Below are 13,492 nucleotides of genomic sequence, written 5' to 3' on the forward strand. Positions count from 1 at the left end.
AGAGCTGGGCTGGCTGCCACCGAGCCGAGCAGCCTGGAGGAGGCACCCCGAGCAATGCCACCGCACCAGGCTGCTGCTGGGGCTGCTTCTTCCAGTTGGATGGTGCTGCTTCTCCAAGCTTATTAAGAACTGTGCAAAATAATAATAATAACGAAATAACATTTTTAAAACTCACCATAACCCTGAAATCTTCATTAATTATGAATTTTGCATGGCAACTGTTACTAAGAGAGTCTCCTCTGAAACTGATGTTCAAAGACCTTTACATCAAATCTTCAAACAGCTGAGAAGGTTCAAGCTACAAAGTCGAAACATCTGTTGCTTTCCATGCATTTTTCAATGGGGAGATCAGAGAGGAGAAAAAAGTGTACAAAATAATCCTGGTTCTGCTTTATTATTTAAATACAATGACAGCCTATGATATACACTCTGCACAGAAAGAGAGAGAGAGAAAGCAGTAATGAGCACAGGGTGTTATACAGCTCTACCTACCAGAGCCAAAAATACAATATGCTTCCATTTGCTTTAAATTTAGCCCTTCTGGGAAAAGCTGCATTAACAGCCCTGGGGGATGAAGTCTAAAAGAGGAAAAGAAGGGCAACTTCTCCAGCAGAAGCAATGGGCTGACAGTCTCATCCATCCTCCAGATGCCACGCAAAGCCAGGCTACGGTGGGCTAGTGAGGATGTAAAGCTGTGGGTGCACGTCCCAGCTGCTCCTCGTGTCACCTCCCCTCACCACAGCCAGCAGGTACAAGCAGAAAGGGCTGGCCTCCATGCTGGTCAGACCAGCAGACAGGGCTGTCTCCTAAACCCTGCCTTCCAAACACACTTTATGGGGGCAAAAAGCAGGGTGCAGATTCTCAGAGCAGGCAGAAATCAGGAGACGGGTGCCTCTCCGCACCTGACAGCTCTGTCTAGCGAGGTCCTTGCTGGACTTGGCTGCAACACTTTTCAAAGTTCTCATCTGAAAAACTAGCATCTTTTTACCCGAAACCAAATCTCTCAAGCAGCAAAACAAAGAATTATTGACATTCCCAACATTTTCCGAGGCTTTGCAAAACATTCGGTGTCACATAGGATCAATATCACTTCCAGTGGAACATTAAGTGTGTATATATATATATATATTTTCTTGATTGAACAGCAAGAGGAAAATTCTAACAGCTTTCGGATTAAAGAGCCCAATTCAAGGCCAGCACAGCAGCCTTCAACCTAGCCAAGGTGCCCCCAGAGATGAGGCCCAGATGTGAGCAAGGTCCCTGCACTTGTGGCACTTCAATGAGCCCTGAGCATTCCTGCAGTGTAAGAGCAGTAACTTAGGAGGTGTTTACCAGCAGATGAGCTCTTCTTCAAATAGAGGGACTGGTTCCAGCTTTCCTACCATATGCTTTTGGGGAAAGCTGCCCCTCTGAGAGCTGGTGCCACTGCTGGGTTGGAAGACACCTGGTCTGCCAAGGCAGGTTCATCTGATGCCAGGAACAAGCCCAATTAGCAAACTTCAGAAGAGGAGCCAGACATCAAGTACATCAAGTAGCAGGAGGCTGGGAATGGTTTCTTGGGTCCTCATACCAAGTCCCTGCTGTCACAGGCACTGTGATGTATTACTTTTCAATAAGTATAAAGCTCAAAACTTTGATTCAAATCTTCCCAAAGGAGGGTGGGATGGGTGAGAGGGAGATGTTTGGGCTTCCAAAAGCCTTGCAAACATGGGGTTCACGACCAAGACCCTCTTCCTGCCTTGGAGCAGTCCTCAAGCATCAATACTTTCCTCAAGGCACTTTCTTCTGCCTCTGCAGTGAAGGTGGAGATGCCCCCTTGCCACAGAAAGGTGCCAAACCCCTTCCAGGAGGTTTCCTCTGCCCAGGGAGCCTGCCTGCAGCCCCAGCTCCTTTGGAAGTTATTAAGAAATCCTGCTGCCACTGGCTCAGACAGGGCAGGGACAAATTATCAAATGCTGCTCCTGAAGGCATTTAAAATTTCCTGGTCATGGTCACGCTGAACTCCTGGCCACCCTCCCGCTCTCAGTGCAATTTGTAATTTCAATTTGGGCCCTGACAGCTCAACGGCCCTTGGGGCTTGGGTGGGCCAGAAAGAACAGAAGAAGAAGAGCAACGAGGAATTAACATTTTCCCCATGTTCTGTCCACAGAACTGCCTGGCCCCCACGTGGCTCCTGCCCTGCAAATCCCACCAGGATTCCCTGCCTCCTGCCCGGGCTCCCATCGGCAGCAGCCAGAGGCTGAAGCCCCTGCAGAAGCTCCCTCCTCTCCAGGCCGCGCAGTTCAATTACCACATCCAAGTGGATTTATCAAACTGGGCCTATAAAGCAAATTGAATAATCTCGTGCTTCAGACCTATAAAACATAAGTATTATGCTCGAAAGTACTTTGACAAAGTAATAAAGACGGAGAGTGGGGGAGAGGAGGGGGAAGAGCAATCGGCTCCTTTGTGGTGCTGCCACTGAACCGAATCGAGTGGGGACACAGGATCGGCCCCGTGGTGTAAGGCTGTTTGGGCACGACCCCTAACAGGAGCTGTAACCCCAAATAAGTGGCGAGATACAAAAAGGGCTTAACTCCTTGGTTCTGCCTCCCTACCTCTGCAGGAGGTCTGGGAGCATGGTGCCACGAAGCGAAGCCATGAGTCCTCCTTTGCCATCATTTCCCAAACACAAACACATGGGAGGCCAAACCTCGGCGCCTCAACACCCCTGATTTCCCCAGCTAAATCAGAGCTGTGAGACCTGATAGAGCATCCAGCCCTTCAGAAAACATAAAATAACCACCCCATGACTTCCCGTTGCAGCAAAACCCCTCCAGCCCCGCACTCAAGCCGTGGCAGACGCCAGCTCCTCTCTGTGCTTGTTATTTACTCACCGCCTTCCTTCTGCCCCAGTGACCCCACTGTTCACTCCTCACTGCTCTGCCTTAACCCCATTTTGGTTTGGGGGCTGATTCAGTGGCTGCAGACGAGCATCGAAATCCTGCTGCCCTCTTCAATGCCCAATCTGCATTCCCACCAGCTCACGCACTTCCCCCCCCCCCCCACCAATTTTTTTTTTTTTTTTTTTTTTTGCCATGTGTCACTAATTTTACTCATTTTCTGAGTTTGTCTAGAATAGTAAAAGATTTGATTAGAGCGTTCCCGGTCTTAATTGTAATTAGGACAGTCATTGTACGAGCTATAAAAGGAAATTGGGCTACCGCTGAGTGGAAGAGCCCCTGAGAGAATAGGAGCTGCGAAGGGAGAATTTCGTTCATAAAAAAATATATATAAATAAATAAATCCAGTTGTGGAAGAAATAAAACTCGAGCTCAGGATGCTGTGACAGCCAAAGTGGCCCCGGCATTTGGTACTGCAATGAAAGCCTGGTTCTGAGAGATTTCAGCATGGGTCATGACTGATTTCTTCCCTGCCGCACCCTTCTGCATGACCCTGGGCAAAACAAGGTCTCGTGCTTCGGTTTCCCTCACTGGGATGGTTTGTGGGGGCTGTGAACTACTGGTCCCTTTTGCAATGTGCATCAGGATCCTTTGTGATAGGGGAGAGGCAAGAAATAACCCTACGCTGCTCCCCATCACTTACCAGGAGCCTCCTTGGTGGTGGCACCACGGCTGCAGAACAGAGCCGGGGACACCACCAGCACCTGGGGTACACCACGAGTCCCCCGGCCCCATCCATGTCCTGGGGAGGACATTGGACATTTCTGCTTCTTTCCAGCAGAGGGAGGGGAAGGCCGGTCCAAGCCCGCCGCGACAGCATTAATGCTGGGAAAGACACCGAGAAATAGGATGTGCAAAGGCACACGGCCACCATCTTCAGAGCCCCCTGAGGAGTGGGGCGCCCTCAGCACCCTGGGGTGACCTTGGTGGCCACCCGTGCCAGCCACATTGTGGAGGCTGAAGCCATCAGGGACCAGAGGGATGGGGAGATGCCAACAGCCACGTTTCCCGACCACTTCACCACATGGACAAATCACTCTTGACAGTCACGGTCGAGACGTGGCCGAGAGCCACGGTCACGGTCTCCAACCTCAACAAAGGGGCAGCCCCCGAAAAGAGGCAGCCGGCAGTGCCCAGGAGCATGTCACCCAGCCAGCCCCCCCCTGCTCCACAGGGGCACAGCTCATGTTTCCAGAGCTGTCAATCCAATGCCATAAAATTCAGGGTAAATCAATTTTCCCCCTCCCCCTGCTCTGTTTCCACCGGGGGAGATGGTCATTTTCCTGAAGCAATAATTTGCCTTTTTTATTCTTTTAATATTTTTTTTTAAGAGAAGCTCTGGCAGCTCTTGGCACATTAACGCACATCAGCCATCACCTGCTACCTCCTAATAATCTCACCTCCAATCCAAGCCCCAAACTGTGGGCTTTTTACCACTACATTTAAAGCAAAGAACAAACATAAACCAATCACTTCCCAGCATGGCTGCGATTTTCATTAGTCCAGGCAGGGTGAGGAGGTGGGGTATTGCTCTGCTCAGCCCTCACTGCCTTCTCAATTTATGGATTTTATTTTTATTTTTCCCCGCAGCTCAGAAGAAACTTAATCATCACCTCCGTGCAGGAAGCAACCCCCCATCGCATCCTTCTCCTCCCAGGGCCACGTGAAGCTGCTCTGATCTTCCCCATGGGACATGTGAGCCCTGCACACTGCCTGCCACCCGCGTCCCATGCTAATGCTTTAGCTGGGTTTTAATTGATGCTACATTATATGCATAATTATACATTTTATATATATACTATATACGTATATATCTCTTATGTGCATATACATATATATATAGATCTGATCACATCAGTGCTCACAAGAAGAAAACAAGTGTGTGGAGGGGGATGGCAGGTAAGGAGGAGTTAATCTCCAGGTCAAACCCTCTCAACTTTCTGGAGCCAAACCCACCAAGGCAGGAGGAGCATTGTTTGGGATGGACCTTGCCCCATGGGCACATGGCCCATTGAATGGTTTGGGTTGATCAGCAGGTGCCAACCCCCTGCCCTGAGCAGGGACAGCTCCCAGTAGACCAGGCTGCCCAAAACCCCATCCAACCTGACATCCCCTGAGATCCAAGAGTGTGTTCTCCAGGATATGGGTATGACACATCCCTATGCTGCAGATCATGGGGCCCAAGAGGTGCGTCCCAAGGTGATGCGCAGCACCGAGCCCAGTGCTTTCCATAGCATCAGCTCTTCCATTTGCATGTCCTGGCCCTCACTACACTTAGAGAGAGAAATGAAGGGATCCAGGGTGAGACACCCAAAGGCAGGAGAGCATCCCCGTGGAGCTAGAGAAGACAACGAGGTCCAAGGGGAAAGTGCAAGACAGCGGCGATGCTGCAGGGAAAAACGACTTGTGCAGAAAGCCCCAGCTGAGCCCTTCCGACCCCAAAAAGATGTGTGTAGGGTTTCGAGGTCCCAAACCACGAGGGGCTGGGGACGTGCCACTCACCTGGAGCCACCCAGGGCGAGGTGGCACCGCACAGCTCGGGGCCTCCAGCCCTCGAGGGGCAGCCACGTGCGGTGGATGAAGGCCAAGGCTTTGCCAGATTGCCGCTGCCTCTGGCAGCAGGGCGGCACAGGGAGGTTCGCCTTTTATCATTTAATCAAATAAAGTGCATTTGTGGATTACACAATCATTCGCAGGCCCTGATAATCTTTTTCTGCTTAGCTCGGCACTGGAACTCGGGAGGCAAACAAAGACATTCGTAGCTGTCGGTGGAGGCCCTGGCTTCGTGCCAGCAGCTCTTGCTCCTTGGAAAAAAAAAACAGAGCGATTGGTATTGAAGAACATCCCAGAGATGGTGAAATATTAGCTATTCATTTATTTTGTCAACCAGTAAGGTTTTTAAAGTGTTTTTTTTTTTTTCCCCAGTAAAACAGCAGAGGAAACAATAAAAAGGAAGGGGGGGGGGGGGGGGAGAAAGCATAGGATTAAAGCACCAAACCCTGCAGAAATCACTTGTGGATCTGCCAAACGTCACCTCCAAGTGGGCTCAAATCATCCAAGATGCATGTTGGAATGGAAACATTTAGAGAGTGTGACTTCAGCCCAGCTCCTGTGCAGAGGCACCCACCTGCCCGATGTGCAGCTTCCAGCAGCAGCTCCCAGCCTGCAGTTAAACCCATCCAAATTTGAACAAACGTCAATACAAACAGGATTTCCTTAAGTATTTGAAAGATTGTGAAAGATTGGTTAAAGAAAACCTTTTTTTTTTTTTTTTTTTAAGATGGGAAAAAGATCAAAACAGTCATTGCTTCAGTGGCAGCACAGCTAAAATAGCGCAGGTCCAACGCTTGCTGCCAACGGCCTCGATGCTGGAGAGCAGGAAAACCACAAGAGACAAACAAAACCCATCCAGTTTATACACACGGTAAACGCAGACAAAAGACGCGTTTGTGATCTTGCAGCCACCCAAACTTCTCCAGAGATTGGTCCCAGGAGGGGACAGCTCAAAGAAAACAGGAAAAAAGCAGCTTAGTTGGTGGGATTTTGGTTCTCATGCTGGGCAAAGCCACGGCCCCGACCCCACACAGCAGGGCCGCACATCCCAGCCCCCCGACCTGTGTACCCCCCGTGCCAGATCCCCCCTTTGGGCTTTGAGCCACTTGGGGACCTGGTCCCCAGGGCGCACCCCACGATACCAGCATGGCCCTGTGCCATTTTGGGGCACACTCCTCCCGTCTGCACCGCCCCAGAAACACAGGCCAGACACCGGCGTTAGCAAAAATGTTTAATCTCTCCTTGATGCGTGTGTTTATTTACAAGTACTAAATCTGAAGAACATTAAAATAGGAAATAGCAGGATATTTACACGATCAAAGGGCGTGCGACCAGCCGCGCTGGCCTGTTGCTTCAAGTCTGAAACAATCACAGAAAATTAATTAGGACTCCGGATTTATTTATTTTTTCTCTGCCCATTTAATTGTTTAAAACTATTAAAATCCTCTGCCTTTCGCTGGGTTCACATTAGTTCCCTCCACCCCCTGCCCCGCTTTCTTAAAGGACAGCTCGTTGTGCGCTTTGGTCAGGGCCGGGTGAGGCTCTGGGGACCCCACCACCCGTCCCCTGCTCCCCGTTCTGAGGGACAGGATGGGGACAAGCGGCCCAGGGACACTTCCAGGCTGGGCTGCGTTTTTTGGGAACCTCAGACTGAAAAGGCAATGTGGGAAGCAGGGGCAGGCAGGGACCTGCTGGCTGCGGGCAGGGTCTCGCCTCCTCCCGGCTCCCTCCCCAAAACGCAGGCCAGGGGGCACACGGGGTGCCACCAGTGAGGAACACCCCACGGAGGATGCTTCTCGGCCTCTCCCCACCTTTCTCTTCCCCGGGCAGGGGCAAGAAGCGAGGGCAGGCTGCCTGCAGGATTAAGGACGCTGGGCATCACGTGAAAGGCAAAGGTAGCACCAAGGAGCGCCGGGGGCTGCGGGTGGCACTGCAACGCGCCCCCAAACGCGGCCCTCCGCGACAGAGGCACCCGGAACCGGCAGCAAGGGGACCCTGAGGGACCCACTGCCCCTTGGAGGGGTTCCTCGGGTGGAGCAAACCCCCGGGAGGAAGACAAGGAGAGCCCATCCCCAGGAACACACCGCAGGCTCTGCCTCATTGCCATGGGGTTGGGGACACCGGGCTGGGTGAGGGGAACCTGGCTCCCTCCTGCAGCCCTGGGGAAGGTGCGGGGAGCCACCAGGCAGCAAGAGGAGCCCTGAGAGGCTGGTGATGCTGTGACACTGCCACCCTGCTCGGCACAGCCCCCCAGCAAGCTCCCAGGTCCAAACCAGGGCCAAGAAAGCCACCTGGGGATGCTCTCAGAAACAAAAACCTCCATCCTCTCCAACCAGCAACAGTGAGGGTCCCACCACCACCTAATAAGTACCAAAACTACGCGCTCAGCTCCGTAGCAGCCACCGAAGCACCCCCAGATGCTCTTACCACTGCAGCAGCAGGACCCGAGCCACTTTCGGATGGAGACGTCCAAGCAGCCGCTCCCCTCCCATGGGATCACGGGGACACCACCGCTGGGTGCCATCCTCGTGGCACAGGTGAGAGCCTTTGGCCAACCTCGCAGGGCTCCTGCACCCAGCCCGGCCGTGGCACCACCTGCACATCACAGCACCATTTGGGCAGAGATTTCTGCCACGGACCTCCCAGGGAACCCCCAGGGGTTTTGTCCCACCGAGGTGCCCGGGGAAGCTGGCTCACAGCTGTCCTTTAAGGCTCTCCGCGTACCACACCGGAGGTGTAAACCACTGAAGTCTTTTGTTTGTTTTCTTTTGGACAAGAAAGTGACAAATTAACTTCAAATTTAAAGAAGAAAAAAATAGGTAACAGGTCTAAACAAACCTCTAGTATTCAACACTTGCAGTTTTTTTATGTTTTTCTTTTTTTTTTTTCGGTTTCTTAAAAAGATCAACTCAGACTAAAATCTAGCACAGTCATGCAACAGCCCACAGCTCTCAGAAATCCAGCGACAGCTCGGGGTTCGTAGGTTTGGGAAACAATTATTACTTCTTTTTAAAATATTTTTGCTGTTGTGGTTGGTTTTTTTGTTGTTGTTGTTGTTGGTTTTAATCAGCATCTTCTCCTTTCCCTCCTTATTAAAACAAAACCAAACCAAACAAAATTACAACATAATGAGAGATGTGCAGGCTTCAAACGATTGTACTGCATGGTGAGAAATGCTTGGAAATTTCTTCCAGACCATTTGGTATCCTTTTTTTTTTTTTATCCTTTTTTTTTTTTTTTTAACTGGCTGTGTAAATTCATTTCATATTTATATCAGTTTGATTCTCCTTCAGTTAACTATACAGCACCCCACTGGGGCACGAGAATTAGATTGTAACCACATATATATATATACACACTTTTATTTTTTTTTTTTTGTTTTAATTAAAAACTTCATTATTTCTCCCTCTCCCCCCCCACCCCCTAACTTGCGGTTTATGGGAATGGGCAGAAACCAGGTGGGCCCCTGCCCGGTTTGATTTCTGCGCTCACCCACTTCTGGCCGAGCGCAGTCCCCTCCGCTCGGCCCGGGCAGCAGCAGGAGCTCTCGGGACAGAAAAGGAGATGGTTTTTGCTCGGTTTTTGGAAGGTTTCGGTCGCCTGCTCTGAGTTGGGGCAGCGCTGGGCACCTTTTTGTTTGAGGAAAGCAGAGAAGCGTGTGGATCTGGCGTCCGGAAGGGGCGAGAGCCCGGCTGTCCCCGTGAAACGCCAGCAGGCACGAACCGCGGGTAGGGCGGAGGCGGCGGAGGGGAGACAGGGTGAGAATGGGGGAGAAAGAAGGAAAAAAGAGAGAGAGAAGAAGGTAAACGTGGGGTGGGGAACCCTGCACCAGCCTGGGCTGCCCAGGGCAGGAGAGCAGAGGACAACCCCGGTTTGGTCCCTCCATGGGCTGGTGCCCAGCTCCAGCCACAAGCCGGTCTTGAAGCAAGGCCAGAAGCAGAGGAGCTTCCTCCCCGCCCTGCCTCTTCCTCCTCACCCAGACACAGCCCCCTGGGATCCGGCTCCTTCGGCTGTCCCTGCCCCAGGGTCGCATCCTGCCTGCCCAGGCTGCTGCTCCAGCAGGGGCAAGCCCCGCAGAGCTCCTGCAGATTGCCATGATCCAACCCTGGTGCCTTCCTTGGGGCAGCACAAAAAAACAACATGAACCCCCCGCATAAAATAATAATAATATATATAAAAAAAAAGGAAAAGTTGTTAACCATGCAGTCAAAATTTCAGTCCTGTCCCTGCCTTCTCCCTCCGAGGAACCAACCCTGAAGCCAAGCCGCTGATGCTGTGGGTGGCTCGCAGGAAGGCAATAGGAAAAAGCCAAACACCCAGGGAAAAGCCAAACACCCGGAGAAAAAAACAAACACCCAGGCTGGTTGGTTCTCCAGGTCCCCTCCCGAGTGCCCTGGATCACCCGCAGCCATCCGCCACCCGAAAAGCACCCAGAGCCCCTCGCAGACACCGAGACAGCACAGGTCATCCCTCAGCCATCCCCAGGAACAGAAACACCGACCTCGGCACCTTCCCTCCTCTCTGGTCTCCCTCAGCCAGGTCGTAGCCTCCGGAACCACTCAAGCAGCATTTAAATAAGAGCGTCTACTCAGCTAACGAAACTCCCACTTTTTTTCTTGTTTTCATTTTTTTTTTTTCATTTTTTTTTCATTTTTTTTCTCTTTTTTTTTTTTTGCACTAAACAACATTCAAATAAAACATGGCACAGGACGTATTTTAAGAAATATCAAAGCTCAGGATTTCTCCCTTTCCTGCCCACCCCTATTGCCCCCACCCCCAAATCTCCCCAGCATCAGTCCTTTAGCTTATTTTTTAAAACCGTTTTTTTTTTGTTAGTTTGTTGCAAAATTTAGAATCTTTTTTTTTTTCCCCTCCCATTTTTTGTTATATTTTTTTTTCCTTTCTTTAAATTAAAAATTTTGTCTCGTGTAAATTGTGCAAATATAGCAGTTAACACTAGTGGCAGAAGGCCAGAGAGAGAGAGAAAGAGAGAGAGAGAGAAGGGGGGGGGGGAGAGACAGAAAAAGAGACAGGGGGAGGAGGAGAGGGGGCAGACAGCTGGGGGGCGAGGGGGGGAGAGCAAGTCAAGTACAGTACAAACAGGAGCCCACCCCCCTCCCTCCACCGAAGTAACAACAACATCCAAACGCCGTCCTAGAAAGCCCCACGGTCCCGACCCTCCTTCCCCGCGGGCTCAGGGGGGCTCTGCCCGGGGCAGGGGGTCCCCGGGGGTCCCAGCGGGTCCATGGGGCACGCGGCTCCTTCCTCCTCCTCCTCCTCGGCCGCCCCCTTTGCAAGGTCTCTGCCGCGTCCCGGTTGCATCGGGGTGTGCGTAGAGGGAGGGGGTGTTTTATCCTTGTGGCTGCTGTCGTCGGGATGCTTTTTGATTTATTTTTTTGATTTTCCCCTGCTGGCGGGCGAGGTTTCCTTGTTGGGCGGTGGGAAGCGCCCGGTCCCCAGCCCCGAAGTGTCCTGCCCGCGGCTGCCGCTCGCTGGCCCCACTCCTGCCGCCGCCGCCGCTCGGGAAGCTGGCACCGTGCCGCCGCCTCTTCAGCTGCTTAAGGCCATTGTGTCGATCGCCTGCTCCAGCTTGCTCCTCAGCCGCTGCCTCCTGGCCTGCTCGTCCTTCTCTAACGCGGCTAAAATCTGTGGGAGAAGAGGGGAGAGGAGAGGGTGAGGAGAGGCCCTCGCACCCCAAGTGGCTCCGCGCTCCCCGTCTGCGGCGCGGGGAAGGGCGCACAGGGATGGGGAACCACGAGAGGCAGCACGGGTTGGTTCCTGTGCCTAACAGGGCTGGAGGTGACACACCGAGGAAGCTCTGGTTGCCTCCAAAAAACCCCGCTGATGTTTCCCCAGGGCTAGCAGCAGTGTGGGATGGACGCTGCAGTGATGGAGTGGCCGGAGCAAAGCCTGCCTCGCTGGGATGGTCCTGTCTCACTATGGCAGGACCACGAGAGGATGGCTTCACCGACCAAAAGCCCTTCCTCTGAACAACCTCCTGCAGATCACAGGGTGGTGGTGACGGTCCCCTCGCCCCCAGGGACACGGCCATGCCCGCAGGTCCCCGGAGGGCTGGAGGAGAGGGTGGAGAGGAGGGCTCGGAGCGTAACGCTGAGGGCAGCAGCCCCACAGCCGTCACGAGTCTCGTCTCACTAACACCATGCCAGCAGAGCAGAAAAGCCGATGGAAAAAAAAAAAAAAACACGAAAGCTGACAGAGATCTCATCTCCTCGGGTGAGCCAGTTGAGAGAGCAAGTTTTTTTTTTTTTGCAATTAAATATCAAGGCATCCGTCAAAGGGGACTTGATTAACCATTTCATTGGCCGCATAATTGGAAACAAACTGTTGGATAATTAATAGACTTACTAGGAGGCAGGCAAAGTCCATCAGGAGCCCTACAGGTACCTGCTTAATGGGGAATCAGCTCCCTTTGATTGAGCGCCGCTGCAGCGCCCGCGGGCTGGCAGCCCTGCGAGAGCTCCCAGGCTGCCACAAATCCTGCCATCGGGGACACCAACACGGTGACACCCTCCTGCAGAAACCCAAACCCCGCCTGCCTTAAAGGTGGCTGAGCTGGTATCAGATGAGGTTGGTCGAAGAAGCTCAACAGGGGTTTATTCCCATTTTCTGCCTCTCCCAACAAGACAGCTTTGTGCCATGAGATCCTAAGGTGCTGGAGGATTCACCGCCTGCCCCCGCAGCTACCTGCTCCTCTTTTATTCCACCCTGAGGGAATCAGTACAGCAAAAGGAAACACCGAGCAGAGAGACAAGACCCAGGTTTGTCACCTGCTGCAAGGAGCCAGGACCACTGATTACCAAGATGCAAGTACCCAAATGAAAATTAATTATGATTTTCATTCACAGCCAATGACAGCATATTATTGCACTGAACAACAGGAAAAATTATTCTCTCCCATTTTGCATCAAAGAGGGTGCAATCGGGCTGCATATAATTGTGCTTAATGAATGAAAACAAACAAAGGGAACAGCTGCGATTTATTAATCCCATTACAAATAATAAAAGAAGTTCCTGAGAGCTGTGAACACACTTGTGATGCTCGGAGAGCAAGACACTCAACAGATGTCAGGCTGCAGTTAGCGGGCAGAAGGAGGACCTGTGTCCCTAAAGAGCAGCTCCTTAGTGCCACGCGGTCCCCTCCCTGCTTTCACCTAAGATTTGTTTAAGAATTGGGGAATTTTAGCCTAGAGGAAGCAAGCACCTGATGGCTGAGGGATGATGGCTGATCTAGATCCTCCAAACTGCTCTGCATCGCCTCTCATGGTAGCCACGGAGCTGTTGTACAAGCCCTTGGTGGCCAAACCATCACCCAGAGGTACGGGGGCCTCATGGACCTGCCACCCCATGGCCTTTGGGGAGCAGCACAGAGGTCCCACGGCATTGTCACCAGTGCATAGTGACCATCACGTAGCCACACAGGGGTTTTGGCCACCACGGTCCCACCACTGCCCTTAAATCCAGGGCCAGCTGTCAGGGCAGCGGCAGGGCCCTCTCTCCCCGAGCAAGGGGCCGTGCCAGCACTCTGTCACCTAGATAAGCCACCACTCACCCAGTCGTCAGCCTGCTTTATTGGGAGAATAAAGCCTGTGTTATCCCGTTACATGTACGGATCTACATTTTACTGTAGTTACGTATTTTATTGCTTTAATAAAAAGATGCAGGGTGTGGATTTGAGCGGAGCTTGGCAAAGTTAATTTGTATAAATTACGACAGGAGGGTTTGTAACCATCCTTACTACCGCTCACAGAGAAAGCACTGAAGAGGCCACCACATCCTCCAGCGTCCCCGGGGAGCAGAGCTGGCTGATGGCAGCACAGTCCTGGTGCCACCACGGCATCGTGGTGGGCAGGGCAGAGAGAGGAGGCACACCGAGATAATGCTGCCAGCTCTGCAGCTCTGTGGAGCCCACGTGCCAAGTGCACACGCAGCAAAAGAAAAATAGGTGTTTCTTACATTGCTCCCTGCAGAAAACAGGG

The 13,492-nt window shown here is 52.2% G+C and overlaps 1 protein-coding gene across 4 annotated transcripts in view; it reads right to left on the minus strand.

Moving 5' to 3' along the window:
- Positions 1-6,713: 6,713 nt before the first annotated feature.
- The window catches only part of PLXNA1 (plexin A1), a 104,535-nt gene continuing 97,756 nt past the window's right edge, over positions 6,714-13,492 (minus strand). For all 4 annotated transcript variants that reach the window (XM_072044559.1, XM_038185761.2, XM_072044557.1 and 1 more), the window contains exon 32: positions 6,714-11,141. In XM_072044559.1, coding sequence (XP_071900660.1) covers positions 11,046-11,141 — 96 coding nt within the window. In that variant the 3' untranslated portion in view covers positions 6,714-11,045. The remainder of the gene's footprint in view (positions 11,142-13,492) is intronic.

The sequence above is a fragment of the Anas platyrhynchos genome, chromosome 13 (genome assembly GCF_047663525.1).
Source record: "Anas platyrhynchos isolate ZD024472 breed Pekin duck chromosome 13, IASCAAS_PekinDuck_T2T, whole genome shotgun sequence".
In the NCBI taxonomy this organism is placed as follows: Eukaryota; Metazoa; Chordata; class Aves; order Anseriformes; family Anatidae; genus Anas; species Anas platyrhynchos.